The 26,393-nt window shown below is 37.6% G+C and overlaps 1 protein-coding gene across 1 annotated transcript; it reads left to right on the forward strand.

Annotated features, from left to right (window-relative positions):
* Positions 1-1,254: 1,254 nt before the first annotated feature.
* Positions 1,255-24,979, forward strand: LOC115753020 (purine permease 21-like). Its single transcript, XM_048285545.1, has 3 exons — positions 1,255-1,306; positions 2,464-3,634; positions 24,785-24,979. The coding sequence occupies exons 1-3, from the start codon at positions 1,255-1,257 to the stop codon at positions 24,795-24,797; spliced, it is 1,236 nt and encodes a 411-aa protein (XP_048141502.1). The 3' UTR covers positions 24,798-24,979.
* The last annotated feature ends 1,414 nt before the right edge of the window (positions 24,980-26,393 follow it).

Consider the following 26,393-nt stretch of genomic DNA (forward strand, 5'->3'; position numbering starts at 1 on the left):
CAAGATGATTATCAAAAGTAGCAACTTTTTAAGAAGAATCATAAGAGGATTAATAAAGGAAAACATGAGTAGGGCACTCTAAAACCTCCAACTTTGATATCATATCAAAGTTGATTGTGTCGTTTATTACTCCAAAAGCTTACTGTTAGAAAATAACAGGGCTGATATATTTGCCTAATTATAGATCTACTTTTAATAGTGAGATGGTACTGCAATTCGTATATGAATAAAGTAAACACATACAGGTGCCCTAGAAAAGCTTATATATATTTTTTTGTCAACATTAATTTTTTATCCACTGCTTTAAGTGTACGGTCATTACCCGTAATACATGGCACAGAGAATACATAGCGCACGGAAGGCGGACAAGAATGTAACGTCATTTTTTTCTATCTAAGAAAAAAAGTAGTAGTTTTGTAACAGAATCAAGAAACAATTGTTTTGTAATAGCATCAATAAATAAGTATCATGAGTTTACTTTTTTTTTTTTAAATGAGAGAATTTTCTTAAGTTATCGCAACTAACAATTAAATTTTTGTTATTATTTGGCTTCATCTAATGAGCGATCAAAATTTTTGGTACTGCTCCCGCGGCCCGCACTGAAATAGTGTTTTGCCCCTAGATGTCCAGTCAGCTCCTGTGCTTTAACGCATTTCGAAAAGAACTAGCTAGCTCAGGTTCGAGTGGCTTTTAGAGTTCTAGCTTTTGTGACTTTTACCTGAGCTCTTTCCAAAATGGCATCTTAGCCTCCAGTACTACGTACTTTGATCCTAACTGGAAACTACTCGTGCTAATTTTCTGTTACTTTCATGTCAAATTAATTATTCATCGAATAAGATGCTTATGAATTCATGGGCTTGGAGCAGGAACAATTTTTCCATAGGAAAATCCGAAATATTTAGTGGGAACATTTTTTTTGTTTTGTTTGGTTTTGTTCCGGGGTTATGGCGTTCGGCGGAACCAGCAAGACCCAAGCAGATCCGATAAAACTTACCTAGTCATCGGATTTCAATACATTTTTGGCTTCTTCTTCTGTGGCACCAACCAAATTGTTGCACATCGATACATCCCTCCTCGTATATGAAATTCTCCCTATGTATAAATTTTGACACGAAGATTAATGTACATATTTTTTTTAGATGTCGACATGCTAGCCAAAGATCGAGTTGTACTACACGTCGATACTGTCGACATGCTAGCCAAAGATCCTTATAATATCTATCATCCTCTTCGAGGTTTTCTCTCTTCTCCGACATGGGAGAACTAGCTCATCACCATCCCCAGGAACTGCAACTCCACATGGCGGGTAAGTCCAATTCTTGGTTTAGTGGCTAAGTAAGGATCTAACATGTGTTGGTTGATTAGGCCACGGTAAAGATTTGATTTTCGACAACACCATATACATCGAATTCCCATCTTTGGCCATTTTCCTAGGTTTTAGACTTGAGTCTTACGCATCCATGATTTGTATTTCTGTGGGTCGAGATTTATTGAATTATAAGGTGAGTTTTCTCTTTGCTAAAGTTAAAAAACTGAACCCATCTAAAGGAGTTAGAATCATGCACAATTCACAAAATTGAAATTACCGTTTGTCTAATAGTATGCCATTAAATTATTACGTAATCATCTGCCCGTTACTTCTGTCCAAATGCATGGAACTGATATTAACATCATAGTCTTTCCTTAATGATCAATATTTACTTTTTACAGTTCGCTCTGAACACTAATTAGAAAGTCTCTTGGGAAAGTGTTTTTCTTTGCATCATCATTATTGCAGCAAACTCCAGCCCTTTTTTGCATGACCAAGGTGATCTCATAGACGAGGACAAGACCAATAAACTTTGCGTGATATATTTTGTATATTTTCTTTCACTTCGTTTGACGACAATCTGAAACATTTAGTAATCTTTTTTTTCTTTTAATTACAATAATAATGCCAATGTAAAATCTTTGCGGTGGGGTAGGTTAACTTCACCTAGGATCATCAACTTGTATAGAAAACGATTTCCATTGGAGATGGACTTGCTTTGGTCCCACGTGTGATTCTATATACACGTCATGGTGCATCTAGTGAAGATGGTATTGCATTGATCACCCCAAAAATGAAAACTCTAGTTCTTGACACGAAGAAAGATGGTTGGAAGGTTAAAGTTTAACTTAAACACCTTGTCTTGACACATGTTAGTTTGTTTGCTCATGTATTACAAATACATAATTAGGTAATTCCTATGTTTGGTACAGACATAACGCCCTCGATAAGGTATGCATCCGGTCATATTCGTAACGATTTGGCCCATTTTATACTTACTCTTTCTTTCCCCTGGAAATAAGGAAAGCTAGTCACGTATTTTGATGCATTGCGAGGTGATCAAATTTATTTGATTCCACTATTTTTTGTGCCATTTATGCTCACTCTCTTACCAATTGAAACCCTTATTTAAATTGATATGGTATGCATGACAGATGATCAAGAAGCGAAAGAAGAGAACTCACCCCACCCTAGAAGCATCATCCCCAATAGTCAAGCAACAATAACCCCTAAATCTAAGAACTTCAGGTGGTGGATTAGAGTGGTATTTTACTCGCTCTTTGTGCTCTCTGGTCAATCCGTGGCCACACTTCTTGGGACGCTCTACTACAATAAAGGAGGCAACAGCAAGTGGCTTGCCACGCTTGTACAGCTTTCAGGCTTCCCAATCCTTTTCCTTCTCTATATTGTACCCACAACCAAAAAACCAAGTGACCCTAATAACACCGACATCCAAACAGATGCACAAGCTCAATCCCAATCACAATCACCCTCTCTCAAGAGACTTGCCCTTGTATACCTTGGCCTAGGTACAATTGTGTCCCTAGATTGCTATTTGTTCTCACTTGGCCTCTTATACCTCCCTGTCTCCACCTATTCCCTCATTTGCTCATCTCAATTGGCCTTCAATGCCCTCTTCTCTTTCTTCCTAAATGCCCAAAAGTTCACCCCCTACACCACCAACTCCCTAGTCCTCCTCACAATCTCCTCAACCCTGCTTGTGTTCCAATCAAATTCAGATGGCCCCAAGGGGATCTCTAGAGGGAAATATGCTCTTGGGTTTGTGTGCACCATTGCAGCATCGGCTGGTTATGGGCTTCTCCTATCCTTAGACCAACTTTGCTTCAGGAGGGTTATGAGGCATCACACGCTTAGAGTAGTTTTAAACATGATTGTGTACCCATCTTTGGTGGCCAATGTGATTATTGTGGTGGGGTTGTTTGGGAGTGGTGAGTGGAAGCATTTGAGTAGAGAGATGGATGGGTATGAGCTTGGTAAAGAAAGTTATGTGATGACCTTGGTCGGGACAGCAATTGCTTGGCAAGTGTTCTCTATCGGCACAATCGGATTGATAATCGACATGTCGTCTTTGTTCTCGAACTCCATTAGCGTGGTGGGGTTGCCGATTGTGCCCATTTTCGCAGTCGTGTTCTTTGGGGAGAAGATGGATGGGGTCAAGGTCATGGCTATGGTATTGGCCATTTGGGGGTTCGTCTCTTATGCGTACCAATATTATTTGGATGATGCCAAGTTGAAGGCTCAAAGGAGGAGTATTGGTGGGGATAGGGTTAGTGTGAAATCGGCACAAAATGCGCCAATTGCAAGGGTTGGTGGATGATTATAGATAGTGGAGCGTTTTGGTTTGTGTTTAACCGAGTTCAAGTAGCGATATGTAATTGCTTGCTGTGATCATTTGGCGATAAAATAAAAACATGGCACTTCCAAGGGAGGGGCTTTTGTCTTAGCGCCCATTTTGGGATCTCATCATTGAAGTTGGGTACTTAAATGTCATTCGACTAATAAGATTGTACTAGCTAATGCAAATAATTGGCGTTCACTACGATCATATTATTAAATAGGTAACACAACATACACTTAAATGGCTTCACGCACAAAACACTTAAGAGTTGACTAAAGTCTTGTAAAATGTCTCCAATCCTTTTTTTCTTCTTCTGCTACTAAGGAGGAGAAGGTGCAACATTTCTTAGGGCATTTTCACCGTAAGTCAAATTCGACGTGTTATCCGATTGATTAGACTTAGCTCTATAAAATTGTTGAAATCAAGAGACTTCCGAAAATTGGAAATGAACAACAGATGATGAGTTTCGACGAGTATGATGTCAGCTGTAAAAGGAAGTGTGAAGAATACTAATGACCACAGAGAAGGGCTTCTAGTGGCCTCTTCTGTTCCTTTTCTGCATTCTTTTTTAAGGGTTTAATGGAAGGTGACAATGGATTCATAAATGGTGTGTTTTAATTTCGTTATTGTAGCTTGGGCTATTCACAATTAATGGGTCCGAAAACTATAGAGCAAATCTTTTAGAGGATGAAAGGCCACAAAATAACCAAGTCAACATGTAAGAAACATATTGCCACAGTAGTTGGTCGTCAAGGGTCTGTTTGGTAGTGCTCATGTTCTTTTGATTCTTTTTTTTTCCCCTGGAACAGAAAAAGAACATAAATATGTTTGGTAATGACAATTAATTTTTCTGTTCGCGAAAATAGATCAGTGGCCAGAGAACAAATTTGGTATAGAAACAAGAAGTAAGAACAATCTTCTTCTCTATTCCCAAGAACAGAATCAGACAAAATCACTTATGCTTAGAAATTGTTCTTGAAAACAGAATTGTTACCAAATAGGCTCTAAATGGCTTAGGACTTGGTTTACAAGCCGAAGGTCATAGGTTTGATTTGTGGGGAAAACTCCTTATGTATCTCCGAGGATGACAGAACATTATCTATAAACTAATAGATGCACTGGAGTGTGCAGGTGAAATATTTTCTACATAAGCAAGTCATACGTGAGTGATGTTAAGAACTGGGCAGCTGTGCCAGTGGAGAGCAAGATACTAGGGGAAAGTGTTTAAGAGTTGGAACGGTCTTTGGACTTTGGAGTACAAGCATAGCATGTCGGATGGTCAAGGTGCTTGAAACAGATCACACGGAAGGAGAGCAACTTGGATGACATGAGTACATCATGTTTGGAAGGATCTAAATGCAACATGTGCACATATAACTAAGTTTGGATAAATCACAAAGGAATTATACACGAATTCTTATCACAAGAATTTAATTGGTTTTGACACTTGAATATTTAATCTAATTTCACGAGAATATCCTCCATCAAGGACTCGTAAAGATACGGCGCTTAAAGACCTTCGTAACCTACCGAGCAACCCTCTACTTAATGAAACAACGTCCAACGAAGGTAAATATATAAGTCAGACAAATATTTCCTGCTCTTTGAGTCCGTCTCACGCACAGAGTCCAACGTCAAAGTCAGAATAGGATAACTGCAAAAGATCTTCCTTTTTTTTACATTTTCCTTGGACCGAAATTCAACAAAGAATCTGATTATCTCCAAGTTTTCTTTCTTGCTTTTCTGACCAAGATTTGCGACTTTTCCGAGCAATAATCCAAATCTAATATGTGCTTTCCAAATGAAAGAATCCACGTTCACGAAAGATATGTCTTGGATATCTACACGCACTTCTAGATCCAATTTATTCACAAGTACAAATTCGAGACATATTTCAATAAAATAAAAGGAGAATAACTTGGATGACATGAGTACATCAATATGCTTGAAATGATCTAAATGCAACACGTGCACATATTAGGATGACATAATTAAGTTTGGATAAATCATGTTGTAGAGGATGTTCACGGTACAGACAAGGTGGATAATGCTCCCGTAACTAAAGATGAAAACCCAAGTTTATGTCAACTTGATCAACATTTAGATTGGTGTCTTGGTCTAATATTAAGCTTTCAAATCAACAACAAAAGAAATTCTAGGAGAAACCATAATGGAGTTGCTATTTTTAGCTAAGTGCAGGAAGTGTTAAGCAAGTTCATAGAGGCAATTTGGTCTATTTCATCCAAAGTACACTAATAAGTTCCAGGTGTATATTCTAATGTGCAGATCAAGTTTAAAGGGCTCTTTGAAGAATCCAGCGGTTGCTTTGAATAATTTTTTTGGTTTACGCCTGTGGCCTGCAGAAGTCGACCGACGATCCTCGTTAGCCTTCAATTAAAAAAAAGTAAACTTGAATGCCTGGATCATGCTGAGAAGAGAAATGTCCACTTCAGCGCGGTTGTGCCACGGCATCCATGTCAGTGATTTTCGACCAAAATTAGTCAGATAAACTCAATTGACACAAATCTAAATGAATTATTACTGAATTGGAATTAATGCAATAGATTTAGGACTTTTTTTTTTTACACTTTTCCCTATGAATATGCATCAAAATGGTTGTCGAAGGTTTCCTGAGTTGACGAAGGCGCTCTTGGAGCTCGTTCTTACTTCTCATACTTATATTTTTGTGGTAGGATGCACGTGTGAGTTATATTAGAAAAATTCCACATTAAAAAATGGGTGTGATGTATAACAGTTAATCTACTACGCGCTCCCTAACATTTTGAAACAAGAAAAATTGCGATTTTGATAGTAATTCTCCGAAAGAGTGGGGTTGCAATTTGCCATTGTTGCGGAGAGTGGTTTGATGAGTTTGAATACTTGGACAAGATTCATAAGGCAAGTCTCTGCGTGACTCGGAGCAGGAAGTTAGGAACAAGGTTTGCTTAGGAAAATCCAAAACATTTGCTCGTCATCGTGGGTCCTTGAATCTCTTTGTTTTTACACATATAATCTGGCCCGATATTTGACCAGCAGCCTTTCTAGAAGAAGCAATTAATTTTTTGTTTTGTTTTGATTCGATGTTGCCACTTGCAAGTGTTCGGTGCAATCAGATAATCCAAGCAGATGGGATAAAACTTGCCTCATCATTGAAATTTTTGCACAATTTTTTTTTTCTTTTGGCTTCTTTTGGTGTCCACCGACAACACTATATATACATGCAAAGAATTTACTCGGTCCAACCCTGGCTATTTGCTTTATGATGAGTCAGAATACTAGGACTATATTTCAAGTGACCTTTTTTCAATCATTTCTTATCTTGTCAAATATTGTGTTGACGCTTTTTTTTTAAATTTATTATTTAAGTATCCTAAATGTTCGTAATATATAAATAGTGACACATAACTTCGTTTATAAACAAATTTCATGCTTTTTTACATTTAATAAAATTGGATTATGACAAAAAAGAGAAAAAAGAAATTCTTTATAAATCTAACAGACAATTAACCAGTTGTGACTTAGATATCTTCATTCGTATTTCTGTGGGAGCATTTTCTTGCGGTATTACAAAAAATGAGGGCTTTTATATGATAATTTACTTACGAGTCTCACGAATCATTTTTATCTAACCCAAACCATTCTATCCCTTTCAAAGTATACTAATTAGTGACTTTATAAGATATCAAACCACTCGATATTTGGTTTATGGTGACGACGTTTGTTCTGCCTTGGAGATAAGATGAATTTACCTTATACGTTGGAGTCATCTAATATGCCAGGGGTATATGCTGAGTTATGGTTAAAAGTAGTATATTGATTTGGTAAAGTGAAAAAGAATAATCCTTAGATGTCAAATCAGCCATCGCAAAGAATGAAACTTTCAATTGTTAAAAGAGACACGTGTAGTTGAGATGTGACGTGGTGAAGCAATTGTTTAACGATGGAATTATATCCATCGAATGTGTGAAGTCAGAAGTGATTTTGGCTGATATTTGACTATTCATTGAGGGAAATGGGACTTGAGTTAATTGAAGAAAATCAACAGTTATGGGAATTCAACCTATGTGATTGGCGATCCTAAGGAGAAGAATGTCGGGAGTGCCAAAAGTTATGTACAGCACCCACTTTAGTATTAAAAGTTTTTTCTTGAATCACTTATGTGTCAAATTTTTTGAAAAATAACCACTTAAGCACCAACTTCGATTTGCTTGGCCGAAAATTCAATGTGGCATTTTTTTTATTAATATTTGAGGTTGATGTGGCTTGTCAGAGGGCTAGTCGCCAGTTAAAAAAAAAACAGCTAAACATGGAAAAAAACATAATAAAAATTAAAATACAAACTTAATTAGATTAAAAAATTAAAAAATAAAAATTTCAAAATACTTGTTATGAAAGTGCAATTAAGTCCTAAAACTTACAAAAAGTTCATTCATGCCCAAAACTTGCCAAATTGGTACAATCGAGTCCTTCCTTTAACTCTATCAATTTAGACTAACGAAAAATACTAATGTTTTTAATATTTTCTCTCTCCTACATGGTAATGACCTGGGTAAGTCGATGTCATTTTTTGTCAAATCTGATTTTAATTGGCCCTTGTTGCCTAGTTTCCACAGTTACCTTTTTATTATTTAATTTTGAGTTTATTTTTACATTTTTAAGTAAAAATTGAATTTGAAATTTTTTTAGTTTTTATTATTTAATTTTGAGCTTATTTTTTCATATTTTAAAGTAAAATTTTAATTTTAATTTAGCTCAATTTTAAATTAAAATTAAAATTATCTTAAATTATGACATGGAATCCCACGTGGACCGCAAATACTGATGTGGAAGCCCACGTGGGCTAAACTTATAAAAAAATCCCGTGTCATATTAAAATTTAATTATAAATGCCACGAATTAATTATGGCCACTAGGGGTGAGCATGGTTTCGGGGTAGAACCGAGAACCCGGAACCGGAACCCGTAGGATCCGCTCTAGTTCCGGGTTCTAAGGTATGCGAGATAGATTCCAGGTTCCAAAAATTGAGGAACCTGTTTCAATGGGTAGGTTCCAGGTTCCACTACATAGAGCCCGGAACATGGACCCTAGATTCTGAAATAAATTTTTATATTTTTCTTGGTATATATTTTTGCACAATCATACAATGTTCTTTGGCATCCGATGATGAGTGTATAATTTGAAACCAAACAATTTTTTAGGTTTTAGGTTCCAAAAAATGATAAACGTGTTCCAATATATTGGTTTCGGGTTCTAAATGTAACTCCGTACTGAGCCTAAAATCACTCACCTCCGCTTTCTCTTAGATGTTGTAGCGTTCACTCTCATTTTGCTTAACTAAAAATGATAAAATAAAATAAAATAAAATAAATTGATAGGTTCTCGGGTACCCTGGAACCGACCCTAGAACCTGTGATAGGGTAGGTTCCAGGTTCCAAGGCGTGACAAGTAGGTTCCGTGTTCCAAAAAATGAGGAACCCGTTATGACAGGTAGGTTACGGGTTCCGGGTGGAACCCGTAAGGAACCTAGAACCGCTCACCCCTCATGGCTAGAATCTCTCGCCTAAGGCACTTAGGCTGCATTTGATCATCCGAATTTCTAGTTAGGATAGGACTGGATAGGATAGGATAAGAAATCTAGGGATTTGATCATATTCTATCTCTTGTTTGGTGAACTGTGGATCTAAAGTCGGATATCTTATATCCTGTCGTATCCATTGTTTGGTAGAAGCTGGATATTAATATTCTTGAATTGCTGGGGATTGTGAATTGTGGTTTTAAATTTCTAAAGAAATAAAAAGAAAGAAAGAAAATATCCAAACCTTGTTTTTGGGATAGTGGAAAGTTGTAAAAATATCAAACCGAGGAACAATTACAACAAAAATTTTGGGTGTAGTTCATCGATGTTGTTTTGTCTAGTTTCGTCCTTGTCCCATGTTCATCATTGTAATGGAACTCATGCCTTTCCAGCTGTACCGGGATGTTCATGGGGCCGTGCAAAAGGCTGAGGATAATGAAGAAATCGGAAGCCAAGGACTTCCAAAGGTCTAGCACCAAGGACTTCCTCAAAGGCACCTTGAAAGAAGATAACTAATGAGAAAAACTAGCTATAAACTTATGTGATGTGGAGGAACTTGACATGATTCCCCTCATCTTCGTACATCTTTAGATTAGAATTATGGTCTCAATCAACTGATGAAGTAGCGGAGCATTCGTCAAATTTAAGTTTGGATGTTTATGGCTTGAAATACTTGCCGGAGAGGTTGTCTCCCGCCGTCGTTGAAGAGGCAGCCCGCCCCAAACCAGAGAGGTGTCCCTCTGGCGGAGAGGTGGCCGGGCATGGCGGTCGGGTGGATGGGTCGTGGCGGAGAGGAAGTGGCTTGAGCAATGGATAAGAGAAATCCTATCCGGCTCTATCTTATCCCCCTCCTTAGGATAATTTTATCTCCCCTATTCCCCTATATCCCCCCTATATCCTGTCTTAGACAACTACCAAACATAGGATAGGATTCGGACAACCAAACACAGGCTTAAGCGATCCGATTTGAACTTTTGGTACTAAAATGAGCGTCATACACAACTTTTGGCATTTTTGGTGTTCTTTCCTATGATCCCATTAGTTAGATTTATGTGGATAATAATAAGTCACTCGTTAATCTAGTCATGCTCTATTAAAATTTTATGTCCCCGATAAGTTGAGAATAGTGCAAGACTGCAATTAAAATAAGGTTGATCTAAGCTCTTAATGAATTTCCTAGCCATTATTGGTAGTGTATTGATACACTCGGTGGAATCACTTATATAAGTATAGAGTGGGCCTCTCCTATGAAAATCTTTGGCAAAATATCTAGAGCTAGTGGTTTTCTATTTGATAACATTAAATGCGATGTTACGAGCTAGTGTCGCCCAAAGAACACCCATCGCTCGTCTAACCAACAATTTCCAGTCAGCTTGCTTCATTGTATCTGACTTCTTCCCAAATAGAGGCAAGTGCGGTTTCATCCGATGCAGGCAGCCCTCAACCTACGTCTTTCAGAAACCAGAATCATTCCCATCAAATCTGTCGATTTTCACTTTAACTTCTTTCGTCGCCATCGATTCGCTTCAACGTTACCCAACACCTAGCTCTAATACTAATTGTTGCGCAAAACAAGCAATCGAACACTAAAATAGACAGAACAAGAAAATAAATTGGACACCAGATATACATAGTTCGATCGTAGAGATCTACGTCCATGGAAAGAGTGGTAACGAATTTCACTATAGATCAAGTGATACAATTCAAAGATTACAAACCATGCTCAAGTTACTCAAACACTATCGGTATTTTCCGACCCCAAGTACAATTAAATAACCCATAAGTGTATAACCCCGCAATTCCTCACGAAATAATCTATCAATCTCATGAGGCAATTAACACCAATCTTACCGCAAGATTTAATCAGTTTCGACACTTGAATACTTGATGTAATTCTACTAGCAAAATCCACACCAAGCACTCGGTTGAAAACGATACTTCGAGACCGCACATAATGATCAACAACTGCGTGCGTCCTTATTTTTTTTGGCAAAAGAACAGCCCACGAATATATGAAGAATCCTTCTTCAAAGTCCAAAGCCAAAGAGGAAAAGTCCATCTTAGAGATTTGGTTAATGTATATCCCTTTGCTGATCCCAACAGAAATCTAACTTCTATTATTTTCTTTTATCTTATTTTATTTTGTTTGACCAACACTATACGAAATCTTTGACTTGGACTATACTGAACATGAAACACGATTTCCATGGCACACCGTCGAGGACATCCAAATATATTCAATTTATCTTGAGTCGAGTTTTGTTTAGGGATTCAAATTCGAGACATATTTTAACAATAGATGGAAAGAGATAATGATGTGAAGATTGAGGATAGTTTTTGTTGTTTTTTGGTGTTACTTGGCCTCCTTTATGACCCCGCAAAAAGAATTGTATCACTTGTGTAAGGTGACAACACGGTTTCACGAGGTTTTAATCAAAACCAAACTAGAGTAGAAAATTTATAATTCCTTCTTCATATTCAAATAGGAGGCTACCTTTTTGTCCATATGAATCAATTTCTTGTAACCAGAGAAATTTCTTTAATGGATTACAAAGTTGGGAATCGAAATGACAAGAAACACTTCTTTTTACGGTGTGCAAATTGGCACCTCATTAATCTAGTTTCCTTGCATTGTTAAATCGATAGGATCTTTCAATCACATGAACATAAAACGTAATTGATAAATATAACATACCCGAATCAAAAGAAGCCATTGTTGATCCGATGAGAGAGAATATGTCTTCTATGGGTATAGATCTTCACCACTCTCCTCTATAATAATTATCATGGATGTATATTTTTCTCTCTGTGATTTTGTGGAAGAAGCAAAAGTGTAAGAATACGAAAACGTTATAACAAGGTAGCCATTCTCCACGAAAAGAGATCTTATATAGAGAGAGTGATGGGACCAACCCTAGAGCTGCCTAATCTTAACCGTCCATCAAGGTTTAAAGATAAGTGTTCTAGAAGCCCAATTGAATGCAACAAATATATAATAAATATATACCCGTAATATATTTAATTAAATAATAAACTTGATAGGCCACATATTTGGGTGGATCTCATCAAATCCAACGTTCTCCCACTTGGCCAAAGATTTTATTATCTATCGCCTTAACACAACATAATCAGGTATATAAAACATCCCTTAAGTAAGGTCATGTCTGATATTTATACAAAAAAGAATTGAAGCCAATATCCAAGTTCCAATGTCACAGTACCATTCTCTAGTTGCTATTCCAGCGCAAACATTAAACACAACATCTAATGGCTTAATAGTCATGAACAATAACGTTTCATAGTATGTTCATGAGGTCCGTACATAATTGTTTGTTTTTCAAAAAGCTTTAAATGGACACATGTAACAAGGAGCAATAAACCATGAATTAAAAATCCATTAAAATGAGGTGATCACAAAATATAAAAATACATCATGTGTCCAAAATCATGGCCAAAATTAAAGGCTATCAACCAAACCCATGCTAGCAACATATTCTCGAAAGAGATTGGATGGTAAGCATTTCGTCATAGGATACGCTAACATGGCCTTCGTACTAATACGCTAAATGGACACAATTTGATTTTGACCCCTTTCTCTCACAACAAAATACTTAATGTCAATGTGTTTGGATGCACTATTTGACTTGTTTTTTTGAGAAGAAAACAATAACCCGATTGTCACAGTGAATCTTCAGTGGTCTCGAAATAGTATCAACTACCTCAAACCCCATAATGAAGTTCCTCAACCATGGACCATGAGATCTCGCTTCATAACATGCTACAAACTCTGCCACCATAGTGGAAGACGCAGTTATGCACTGTTTTGCACTCTTCCATGAAATAGGTCCTCCAATGAGCATTAAAATATAACCTGTTATGGATTTCTTGGTATCGATACATCTAGCATAATCAGAATTAGAATAACTAAGAACCTCAAGATTATCTGCTCTCTTGTAGGTAAGCAGCAAATATTTTGTACCCTGTAAGTAGCGCATCACTTTCTTAGCTGCTTTCCAATGACCCAATCCTGGGTTTATTTGGTAACGGCCAAGCATTTCAACAACATATGCTATGTCCGGGCGAGTACATACATGAGCGTATATAAAACTCCATACTGCAGATGCATAGGGAACATGCTCCATTTGTACAAGCTTCAGTTGATTTCTACGGCATCGTAATAAGCTAAATTTGTCACCCTTAACAATAGGGGTAACACTGGGAGAGCAATTATGCATGTTAAATCTTTCGAGAATCTTTTCAATATAGGCTCTATGAGATAGTCCTGAGATCTCTTGAGATCTATCTTTGTGAATCTCAATGCCTATTACATAAGCGGCTTCACCAAGGTCTTTCATCTCAAAGTTATGTGAAAGAAAACTCTTGGTCTCATACAACATGTCCTTTTCATCGCTAGCGAGTAATATATTATCTACATATAATACTAGACTAATAAATTTACTCCTACCGATCTTGAGGTATATACGTTGATCCATTGCATTTTCTTTAAAGCCGAAATTACTAATCACATCATGAAACTTAAGATACCACTGTCTTGAGGCTTGTTTCAAACCATAGATGGACTTTGTCAATTTGTATTTCATGTGTTCCCTACCCTCAACCACAAAACCTTGTGATTGTTCCATATGGACATCTTCTTGCAAGTCTCCATTAAGAAATGATGTTTTCACGCCCATTTGATGTAGCTCTAAATCATAATAAGCTACTAAAGCTGTGACTATTCCGAAAGAGTCATTCTTTGACATAGGGAAAAATGCATCGTTATAATCCACTCCTTCTCTTTGAGTGAAACCTTTCGCAACTAATCTAGCTTTATACCTTTCAACATTACATTTAGGGTTTAGATTAGCTTAGTTTTGTACACCCATTTACAGCCTACAGCTTTGGCCCCTTTAGGCAAGTCTACCGGATCCCAGACACCATTAGTTTTTATTGGGTTCAACTCATCTTTCATGGCTTCAAGCCATTGAGTTGAATGATCGCTTGTAATGGCTTCATCATAAGAGATAGGATCAGTTCCTATGCCATCATCATAGTCTGACTCATCTAAATATACGATGTAATCATCGGAGATAGTTGATTTCCTTTCTCGTCCTAATCTCTTAAGAGATTGTTCATCAACGAGAGGAAGAATAGGCTCTATATTATGAGGTTCTTCATTAGGTTCCTCTTCCGTAAACTGGAACCTTTTGGTGAAGATAATGGTACACTAGACCCTTGAATAATAGGAACCAAAACATGGTCCCCAAGAGAACCTTGATCTCGGATTTCCTCAAGATCTATTGTTCTAGGGGGTACTACAATCAGCATTTTCTAAAAACATTACATTTTTTAGTTTCAAAAAATTTAGTGGTATATGAAGAGCAGTAAAATCTAAAACCCTTTAATCTTTTGGGGTAACCAACGAAATAACAAGTTATGGTCAATTGGCCGAGTTTCCTCATTTGTGGGTTATATATCTTTGCCTCAATCAAACAGGCCCATAAATGAAGATATCTAAAACTCGATTTTCTTTTTGTCCACAGTTCATAAGGTGTTTTAACTACGAATTTACTGGGAACCCGATTAAGAATATGCACGGCTGTTTTAAAAGCTTCAACCCAAAGATATTCTGGTAGAGTGCTATGGCATATCATACTCCTTATCATATCCATTAAAGTACAATTTCACCATTTTGCTGGAGAGTACCTTGTATACTAAGCAACTATGCCACATCGCTCCAAAAATAAACCAAAAGCACCAAGATTATGACCCGTGTCGGAGAACCTTTCATAATATTCGCCTCCATAGTCAGACCTTACAACTTTAATCTTTAGGTCGAGTTGATTTTCAACTTCGCCTTTGTAGATCTTAAACATGTCCAGTGCTTCAAATTTATCATGGATAAGATAGACATAACCATAATATGAGTAGTCGTCGATAAAAGTGATAAAATACTTATGACCACTAATTCCGGGAGTAGGAAAAGTCCACAAATGTCGGTGTGGATAATTTGTAAAAGTCCCTTACTCCTTGTGGCACCATGTTTATTGCCCTTTGGAAATTTTCCCTTAATACATTTAATATAGATGCTAAAATTAGAGAAATCTAGAGAATATAGAATTTCATCCTTAATGAGGCGTTCCATTACGCCTTGTGATATATGACCCAGACTTTCATACCATAATTTTGAGGAATTTTCATTCTTTGATTTTCGTTTCTTACTAGCTTTGGCAACATCATCATTCACATTCATTGAAACTAATGATTTAGCGAATGACGAATCTAAACACAATTTGTAGAGGTTTCCCTTTAAGACCATAACCGCCAGATCTCATCATAACGAGAAATGGAGCAACTTTTATTCTCAAACTTAAATGAATAACCACAAGCGTCGAATTTTGAAATAGAAATTAAGTTTTTAGTAATACTAGGAATATAAACAGTATCAACTAAATCCAAATTGAAACCACTCTCCAACACCAAACGGAGAGTGCCAAACGCTTCAATTGGAACCTTTTCTCTATTTTTCCACGACAATGTTATGGTCTCTCTTATTTTGCTTCTTCTTTGAAAGGAATCCCTACATTAAATTAGTTATATGTAGAGTTGCACCAGTATCAATCCATCATGTATTTAAAGGAGCATCAACAATATAGGACTCATAACAAACATTACTTAATAAAGTATTACCTTTCTTCTCCAACCAATGTTGGACTTTCGAGCATTCTTTCCTCACATATCCTTTAGTTCTACGTAAATGACACTTAGGACCACTTGATCCTTTTGAACTAGAAGGACTTGCCTTGTTAATCGTAGAGTCATGAATACCTTTATTTCCATATTTGCGACCCTAGCCATGCATCTTTCCTTTTCCTTTGTTTGAACTAAAAGTAATTACATGAACATCGTCAAGTTGTTCGGATTTTAGCCTCTCTTTTTCTTGGACACACATAGAAATTAGCTCACTCATCTTCCATTTCTCCTTTTGCGTATTATAGTTGATCTTAAAAGGACCAAAATGTGCAGGAAGAGATGTCATAATGAAGTGAACAAGGAAACCTTCAAAGATTTCCATATCCAAGGACTTAAGTTGAGCAGCCATATCATTCATCCGTATAATATGCTCACAAACACCATTGATTCCATTATACTTGAGGGTAATCATTTTGGAAATAAGAGCAGTAGCATGTGCTTTAGAAGTGCCCTCATACTACTCCTCAATGTGAGCAAGGTACTCCTTAGCATTATTAGAGTCGGGAATGGCTCCCCGAATAGTGGTCGTTATGGAGCCTTTCATAATCATTAGAGATATGCAGTTGGATCGCTCCCACTTTTCATAAGCGGATTTCTGCTCATTTGAGCTTTCATCCGCGAGTTCAGCGGGAGCATCAACCCGTAATGCATAGTCCAAGTCCATGACCCCAAGAATGAAGCTTATTTGCTCTTTCCACTTCTTAAAGTTTGTACCACTCAATTGTTCAATAGAGGAAAGATAACTCGTAATAACATCAGGATTATATGCTAGATTAGTACAATTATGCACATTAGTACCTTTTAGGAAATCCACAAAACAAAATAAATGATTTAATTCATCATCACAATAGACTGAAAAATAAGCGGTTTATTTACATGGAAGGTAAAATACACAAAACCTTACCAAAGGAAGTCCAAGAATCATCTATATCCTTCCGTTGGGCCGACTATAAACACTTTAAATGGATTCTTTCAAAATTTATGAGCAAATTTTATAAGGCAATAATAAATCAAATTAAATCATCATTGGAAAAAATTAATTCGAATAGCATATTTGTAATTTATCTGCTTATCAGATTATCATTCAACTCAAAATTAAATATCTTAACTTTCCATTGGGCCAATTATGAATTTAATCATGAGCATAACATAAGACGGTATTCTCAAAATCTAAATCTATGTAAAACAACAATTTTTCGCTGGGCTAATTACTGTTCAAATAGTTTAGAACCGCAATAAAAATTAAATTTTATTCGACATAATAGATTATCTTGCCCCCAAAAGCTAACATCTTTGAAGTTTGTCACCAATCCGAAAACTGTTGTACCATGGTATACACATACGACTCGTCATTTAGTCAAATAGGCTTTCTTGCTTGATGGGATCATCACAAGTCACTGCACCTTTTATATATATATACTAAAGGTCATATTGCATAAACTATTTCCCATATTGAAGTTCCACCGCCCGAGACTTGTTTGGCAAAAAATTAAAAATGGCGGGGATGCCTAAATATTTCGTGCCAAATCAAAGAAAAAGGGAACAACATAGAATTACAACAGCCCTTTGGAGAGAAAACAATTGGTAGATTGAGTTTAATCGGAAGGATATTGAAGTCAAAATTACACAATGCCTAACGGTTTAAAAGGGTAATACCCTTTCTTACCCATGGGTACACTAAAAATTCACGTCGTTGGACAAAACTATTAATTCTCATTCCATCAAAAACTGGATCAAAGGTATTCAACGATTTTAGACAAAATACAAATCGAATCGAATATATGATTTCACGAGATAATCAAAAAATTGATTATCAACATATGTTTATTCCATCATCAATAAAATACCGTGAATCAATTATAAAAGGAGACGAAAGATCATAATAAATATTATAACTATGTCCACGCGTTGAATAAACCATCGCTCCGATATCACATGTTGGATCGATAGGATCTTTCAATCACGCGAACATAAAACGAAATTGATAGATATAACATTCCCGAATCAAAAGAAGCCATTATTGATCCGATGAGAGAGAATATGTCTTCTATGGGTATAAATCTTTTTTTTTTTTTGGTAAAGATTTTATGGGTATAGATCTTCACCAATCTCCTTTACAATAATTATGATGGATGTGTATTTTTCTCTTTGTGATTTTGTGGAAGAAGCGGAAGCATAAGAATGCGAAAACCTAATAACGTGCCGTTCTCACAAAAAGAGATCTTATGTGGAGGGAGTGATTGGACCAATCCTAGAACCGCCAAATCTCAACCGTCCATCAAAGTTTAAAGATAAGTGTTCTAGAAGTCTTATTGGATGTAATAAATATATGCATGTAATATATTTAATTAAATAATAAACCCGATAAGTCACATATTTGGATGGATCTCGTCAAATCCAACATTCCAGCATATTTCCTAGTCGCCTTTAGATACTGCGCTAATTCAAAAAAGTAAAAAGTTACTACGTAACTCATTAGCGGACAGTGTCTATATTTTTCCCAATGGGATAAGTAAACTAATAGCACGTGATACCCAATACGCGAGTGATGTTAAGAACTGGGCGTTTGTGCTGGTGGAGAGCAAGCATGGCATTTTGAGTGGTCAAGGTGCTTGAAACGGATCAAATGGAAGGAGAACAACTTGAAGGACACGAGTACATCAATATGCTTGGAAGGATCTAAATGCAACATGTGAAGCAGACTGGGATTTGGTAACATGATCAATTTTGGATGGATCATGTTGTAGAGCATGTTCATGTTACAGACAAGATGGATAGTACTCCACATACCTAGAAATGAATACCCAAGTTTATATCAATTTTATTCATATTTTAGATTGGTGCTTTGGCCTAAGTTTAGGCTTTCAAATCAACAACAAAAAAAATTCTAGGAGAAACCATACGGGAGTTGCTAGTTTTGGCTAACTCCGGGGAGAGATGGGCAAGTTCACGGAGGCAATTTGGTCTTATTTCATTCAAAGTACATTGACGAGCTCCAGGTGTGTCGTCTAATGGGTCGATCAAGTTTTGGAAGGATACTTAAAGAATCCAATGGTTGCGTTGAATAAGATTTTTGATTTATGCCCTCGACTAGTGCCGCCGAGGGTCATCGGCCCTTGCCTGTGGCTAGCATGGGTCAATTGGCAGCCCTCGCTGGCCCTCAATAATAATAAAAAAAAAAGTAAAGAAAAGAACAAGAAAAAAATAAATAAAAACCAAGAAAATATGAAAAAGTATAAAGATTTATCGAATTATAAAAAAAATGTCCACGTCAACACCAGTCGTACTATATAGGACGATTGGCATCTACATGAGCGTTTCTGGGCCAAAATTGATCGGATGGACTCAATTGGCAGAAATACAAAATATTTAGAATTAATATATAATTAAAAGTTTTATGAATGAATTGGCACAAATACGATACGTTTATGACTTTTATCTCTTTGCAGTTTTCCCTTTGAATATGCATCAAAATGGTTGTTGAAGGTTGCCTGAGCTGGTCGAAGGCGCTTTCGAAGCTCGTTCTTACTCTGGTACTTATTTTTCTGAAACAAGACAAATCTGTGATTCTGATTGTAATTTTCCGAGAGAATGGTGTTGCAATTATTGGGAGAGAGAGAGAGAGAGAGAGAGAGAGAGAGAGAGAGAGAGTGGTATGATGAGTTTGAAAACTTTGGACTAAATTCATGAGGCATGTCTCTCAGTGACTTGGAGAAGGAACAAGGTTTACTTAGGAAAATCCAAAGCATTTGCTCGTTATCGTGGGATCCTTCAGTGGAAAATCACAAAACATTTGACCAGCAGCATTTCTAGAAGAAATCTTTCAGGGGGCAAATTTCTTGTTTTGTTTCGTTTGTTTTGATTCGAGGCTACGGGGGTTCGGTGCAATCGGCTAATTCCAAGCCCATCGGATAAAACTTGCCTCTCGTGATTGACATTTCAATGCAAGCTTTTTGTTTTTTGACTTCTTCTTGTGTGGTACCCACCAACTTAATTACTTTATGATTGAACACTTGGAGTAAATTCATGAGCTACATCTCAAGTGACTTTTCTTTTATTGTTTTATCTTTTCAAATTTCATGTTGGACTTTTTTTTTTCGTGTTGGACTTGAATTTGTTGTATTGCATGGCTGGAGAAGATCCACCAGTACCGTCACGGCGCATTGATGTCGATGACATCTCTCCAAACTTTCACATAAATAGCCACTCGGAAAATGTGCCTCTCTTGTCTTTATTTTGATAATATTTTTAAATGGAATCGAGTCAACATCAGTGGACCGCCCTGTCCAAAACACCCGCTGGAGCGTCGGTTTCGAGCTTACGTACACAAAGGGGAAAACTGCCCATCTATTTATTTCGCAAAATAAATACATTTTAAAATAATTAATTATATCGCTTAAAATAATTAGTTAATAATAATATATATTTTTACTATTGATAATAATTTATATTTAAATATTTTCATAGATAAAAAATTTATTTTTCATTCAATTATTTTTGTAAATTAAATATGCGATCATTTTCAGAAAAATATTTTTCGAATCACTTATTTTTTCACAAAATAAACGGACTCTAAGGTATACGCATGGATCTCAAATAATGGGTCGTCTCGGATTACCTGAGAGGTGGAACAATGGTGCAGCAACAGATGAAGAGAAACTCTGGGCAGAAAGCTCAGAAGGCCAGTACCTACATGAACATGATCAAGCGAAGAAAAAAAAACTAACACTACATATTTTTACGATAGATGGAAGATTATTAGAAAGAAAAGAAGAAATAGTTCCTTTTGCAAGTCATAAACTCTTCGAGGTCTACGGGTCCATGACAAACATCATCCCGGGTTGCTGCGAAGTAGAGTGCAAGTGTTGGAGACGAAAGGATGAATACTTCAATGGCAAATACCATTTCGTCGAATGACATCCATTAAAACGTTGCAATCCCTTTTAAAAATCACGTCGTGGATACCAAGGGACTGGACAGATTTGCTGGCGAGGACAAGACCCGGTTTCCTTTATACACATGACTATTAAAAAACTGAAAGCTCTGCATGTGCAATTGATTGTTTCCCGGATCGTGTTCACCCCTTTTTTAATTAGAGTTGACACAACTGGCCAATTACGTTTTTTTGAGCAATATGCACCTCATCTTGGTTAGCGCTTAAATTTTGAAACTATTCAATTTGGATTGACTTACTACATCACACGTCAATACCATATTGTGTCACACTTACATAGAATATCTACGATTGTGAAATCATTCAATTTGGATTGGCTGACCATTGTCGCTGCCAACCTCCTTTGAGTCATGCAACACCACGGCCCGCCAATCCTCCTGTCAATATGTTCGTAGCATTTTGCCTTGAATTTGAGTCGTAGCATTGGATCCAAGGTTTCCGGTCTTAGGCGATGCCCCGACTAGAGTGGCGTGGCGTGTCCATGCTTGATCTCGAGAGAGAGAGAGAGAGAGAGAGATCTTAGATTTTGATTTTTCGAGGTCAATTACCGAAAAAAATAAAATAATGGTACCATGGAGAAAGTTTATATGGTGCAGGTATTACCGTCGAGGTTGAACTTGAACGTTAATTACAGTGCATGTTCAATTTTTGACATTTATAAGCGTTGCATGTGCAGCTTGAATGTTTGACCCAGCAATTTGGAAGCTGTGTGTCCGTCTCTTAGAAAGCGACCACCAAGTGTACCAGAACACGACAGGAGTCTCATTTTCCCTTCGAACGACCCCAATTTCATTTCCGTTGACGAGAATGGATGTGTATCGGGCACATATGTTAGAGAAAGAAGCATGCGGGACCCGTACGTAGATACAAACCTCCTCATCTTCTTCTTGTTTCATCTCTTGTTGGTTTCTGTCTTAAAACTTTCCGTCTCTCTCAGCTTTCATCCCCGCCATGGGAGAACTAGCTCCTCCTCCTCCTCCTCCTCAAGAACTGCAACTCCACATCGTGGGTAAGTCCGATTCTTGAATTAGCTGAATTTCGCACCGGAATTTCATTCACTTCTCTCCCTGCTACTCTTGTGTTTCTTCTTGTTTTCTATGTTGTGTTTTTTTTTTTCCTCCCTCGTATGCTGAAGATCCAAATGGTTAAATTGTTCAAGTGGGGAAGCTAGAACTTTGAACACCGTAAGGTCCTACTCCCTGGAGTTTTGATGAATTCTCTAGGGACTTTCAAACTTCTGCTTCTTCCCCTGGACAAGCAACAATACTAAAGTGCCTTTTTTTCAACCTGAAAAGGAATTCCATAGTCTATTTTATCAACACTGTGAGTTTCCTATACCGTTGGTTCATTTCGTTTTTCTGTGTCTCCGATGCAACAGATCTCCGGTTTTTAGGCGTCAGTCTCAGATAAGTGATCCAATAGCCTCTCTTTCAAAATAAATGTTTACGTGACTGTGCTTAATCCATTGTTCTTAATCTAGTGGGGACTAAAAATTGAACCTACCTTTAGCACCCGCTTGCTTTGGACCAAATGAGTGACGAGTCGCCCCTAGCCGATGGCTTTCGGAGGGAAAAAAACATAGTTGGGTTAGTGGTTCATTAAGAATCTAACATATGTTACAGATTCATCGATGACACTAAATTAATTTAAGTTCACGATTGGTCCATCTTTCTAGGTTTATTAATCTCTTTTGCTTTTGGTTAACCTGAGAAAAAAAATGAATGGGACACCACAAGAATTGAACGATGAGCCGTATGAGGTAGAAAACTCTCAAGTACGGTTCTAAGGGAAGGAATTGACCCACCTATTCTGATCGGGGAGAACAGACCATTCGACAGGGAGATTCTGAAATTGCGGAGGCTTGGTTCGATCAAGCCACGGAGTATTAGAAACAAGCTATAGCTCACTTGAGTCTTACGCATCCATAAATTTCCTTAGATACTTCATGGGTCGATGGTTATGGGATTAAGGTAAGCTCAATCGTTGTTGAAGTTGTAAGGAAAAAAACTCAATTTGACGGAGTTGGAATATGCATTTGTTGTCAATTTAATCTTACAATTTGCCTAGTTGCAAGTACGTCAAATTTGAATCTATTCATAATCTTTTGCCCATTATTTTATTCTAAATTGCTTGGAACTGAGATCAACACCATAGTCTTTCATTGATAAACAATATTAAAAATGATAAGTCTTTTTGGAAAAGATATTGCTTTGCATAACAGTTTTTGCCGCAAATTCCACCCAATTTTGGTTATGAACAAGGTCATGTCGTGGACGATTCTAATACCAAAAGCCCCTAAATTTGCGGTGGAGCACGTGGCCAAGATCTTTGACGAGAAAGCTCGTAACCATTCATTCAATGAAATGCCTTTGTAGTGTACTGGGGTAGGTCGAGTGCACTTAAGAACATCAACTCCGGTAGATACTATTCTCAATTGGTGATGGGCCACAGGTGTATCCAATCGCAGTACAATTGATAAATTTCAATACCATCTTTATAGATTCATCATGACATGTATCTGATCGTGGTCGTAATACTTGCGTATTCTGATTTATTGTAACTCGTCATCGAACTTATTTGGACCTCGATTCGATTTTTGTGCCATTTATGTTGTTTCTTTCTTCCTAGTTAAAGCCCTTGATTAATTTGCAATCCCAACACATGACCAGGTGATCAAGAAGCCAAAGAAGAGAACTCATCCCACCCCACATGCATCATCACCAATAATCAAGCAACCATAACCCCTAAACTCAAGAACTTCCGTTGGTGGGCTAGAGTGGCCCTCTACTCATTCCTTCTGCTCTCTAGCCAAGCGGTGGCCACACTCCTTGGGAGGCAATATTACAGTGAAGGAGGCAACAGCAAATGGCTTGCCACAGTTGTCCAGGTTGTGGGCTTCCCAATCCTCTTCCTTCTCTATTTTATCTCCACATCCAAACGCCCCACTAACCCTAAGAACCCCCACATCCAAACAGACCCACGAGCTCGATCCCAATCGCAATCGCCCTCCCTCAAAAGCCTTGCCCTTGTGTACATCTCTCTTGGAATAATTCTGGCAGTAAATTGCTACTTATACTCAGTTGGCCTCTTGTACCTACCTGTCTCCACCTACTCCCTTATTTGCTCCTCCCAATTGGCGTTCAATGCCCTCTTCGCCTTCTTCTTAAATGACCAAAAGTTCACGCCCTACATAGTTAACTCCCTAGTGTTGCTCACAATCTCCTCAACCCTTCTTGTGTTCCAATCAAATTCAGAAGACCACAAGGGGGTCTCCACAGGGAAATACGCAGTAGGGTTTTTGTGCACCATCGGGGCATCAGCTGGTTTTTCTCTTAACCTATCCTTGACCCAACTCTTTTTTAAGAGGGTCATAAGAAAGGAGACGCTTAGGGCAATTTTGAACGTGCTTGTGTACCAATCTTTAGTGGCCAGTTTGATTATTGTGGTGGGATTGTTTGTGAGTGGAGAGTGGGAGCACTTGGGAAGAGAGATGGATGAATATAAGCTTGGGAAGGTTAGCTATATGATGAACTTGATCGGGACGGCAATTTGTTGGCAAATGTTTGGAATCGGCGTGATTGGATTGATAGTAGACGCGTCATCTTTGTTCGCGAACTCGATAAGTGTAGTGGGGTTGCCGATTGTGCCCATTTTCGCAGTCGTGTTCTTTGGGGATAGGATGGATGGGATCAAGGTGATATCTATGCTCTTAGCCATTTGGGGGTTCCTTTCTTATGTGTACCAACATTACTTGGACGATGCCAAGTTGAAGGCTCAAAGGAATGGTGTTGGTAGGGATGAGGTAAATGTAAGATCACCACTAAATTCTCCAAAAACTGGTGAATGATTGAAGATGGCGGAATGTTTTAGTTTGTGTTTAGCTAAGTAGTAGAGACAGGTAATTTCTTGCTGTAAACACTTGGTGGAAAAAAAAAACAAGGAACAGAGTAGAATATTGAATATGTTGCTAATATTTGTGTTTTTTTTCCTCTGTGTTTTGATTACAAGAAAGGGCATCTTGTCTTCAGTGCCCATTTGCAGTATCATCAGGAAAGCTATATGTTAATTAACTAATATGATGGTACAAGAAAAATTATAGGTTTTTACTAGGGCTTATAATATTAAATCGGGGACAGAATAGATACTTGATTTGCTTCATAGACAAAAAAAACTAAGAGTTAACTAAAGTCTTGACAGTTGACAAAAAAAAAAAACTAAAGTCTTGACAGGCTGTCTCCAATCCTTTTGTTTTCTTGTGATACTTAGCAGAAGGTGGAATAATTTTTTAGGCATCTTCACTAGAAGACAAATTGCACATGTCCTTCCGATTGATTGCCCAAGGACTTCAGAGATTTTGGGAACTCCGGAAGGGCAATCGTTGTATTGGATGTCCATTCTTGTCTAAACACTCTTTGAAAATTATTGAGGAAAATATTCGCTAAGATATTTAATTATGCTCACGGTGACATATTTATTCTAAACTTTTTCTTGTTACACCAAAACTTTCAAACTCGTACTCGTGTGACATGTTTACTGTCTATCAAAATTCTGTCGATGAGCACCACTAGAAATTTGCCTACACGGATGACGGAAGGCAAATGATATTATCATGGCGCCCACATGACATAAATGAAATAAAAATAACGTTATTTTGGGTTAAATATCATTTGACAAAGGGTAGATGTGTCGAAAGGGTACGAATTTGGAGATTTTGATATCACAAAAAGAAAAAGAAAAAGAAAAAAAGCTATGGATAAATGTGTTACAGTGGGCATAATTTGTGATTTTTGATATTAGAAAAAAAATTCAAGATTTATTGTGTTACTATGGATATAGTTTGGGGTATTTGGTGGCATTTTCCAAAATATTCTGGGCGGGGATGTCAAAACCGTACCATATACCCAAACTGGAACATGAACCGAACGGTCATCAAATGAATATTGTCATTGTTTTGGTTTGGTTTTGGTACATACCCGAATTGAATCGACACTGTTGAAATAAAGTTGCTTTGCTTACATCATATTCTAGGAAAGAGAAAGACCGCTATGCATAGCAAGTCCAAGGAACGGCAGAAATCACATCCGCTACTTTGCGCCGCCGCTGCCGCCGTGCCAATAGCGATCGCGACCTTTGCACCGCTCACCGCAGTTTGCCATCGATGGCCAGACCCCAACACCTTTGGCCCCTATCATCTTGCTCTCCGTAACTCGATTTGCTGCATCTCTACCAAGCTCGATGGGTCCTCCATTCCCACTAGATCTCGGCCTCGCTATCCACCCTCGACGACCATGGAGAAGCCATCGCCTCTAGATCTAGAGGCTTCACTCCTCCATGAGCCGCCAAATCTGGCCTTCGACTTTGTGATCTAAATGTTGAGCCTTGACAGGCGGTGGTGCTGTGAAGCCGAGTTTCGTGTGCTGTAGGTGGTCGAGAGAGAGAGGAG

Source organism: Rhodamnia argentea, chromosome 9 (genome assembly GCF_020921035.1).
Source record: "Rhodamnia argentea isolate NSW1041297 chromosome 9, ASM2092103v1, whole genome shotgun sequence".
Classification (NCBI taxonomy): Eukaryota; Viridiplantae; Streptophyta; class Magnoliopsida; order Myrtales; family Myrtaceae; genus Rhodamnia; species Rhodamnia argentea.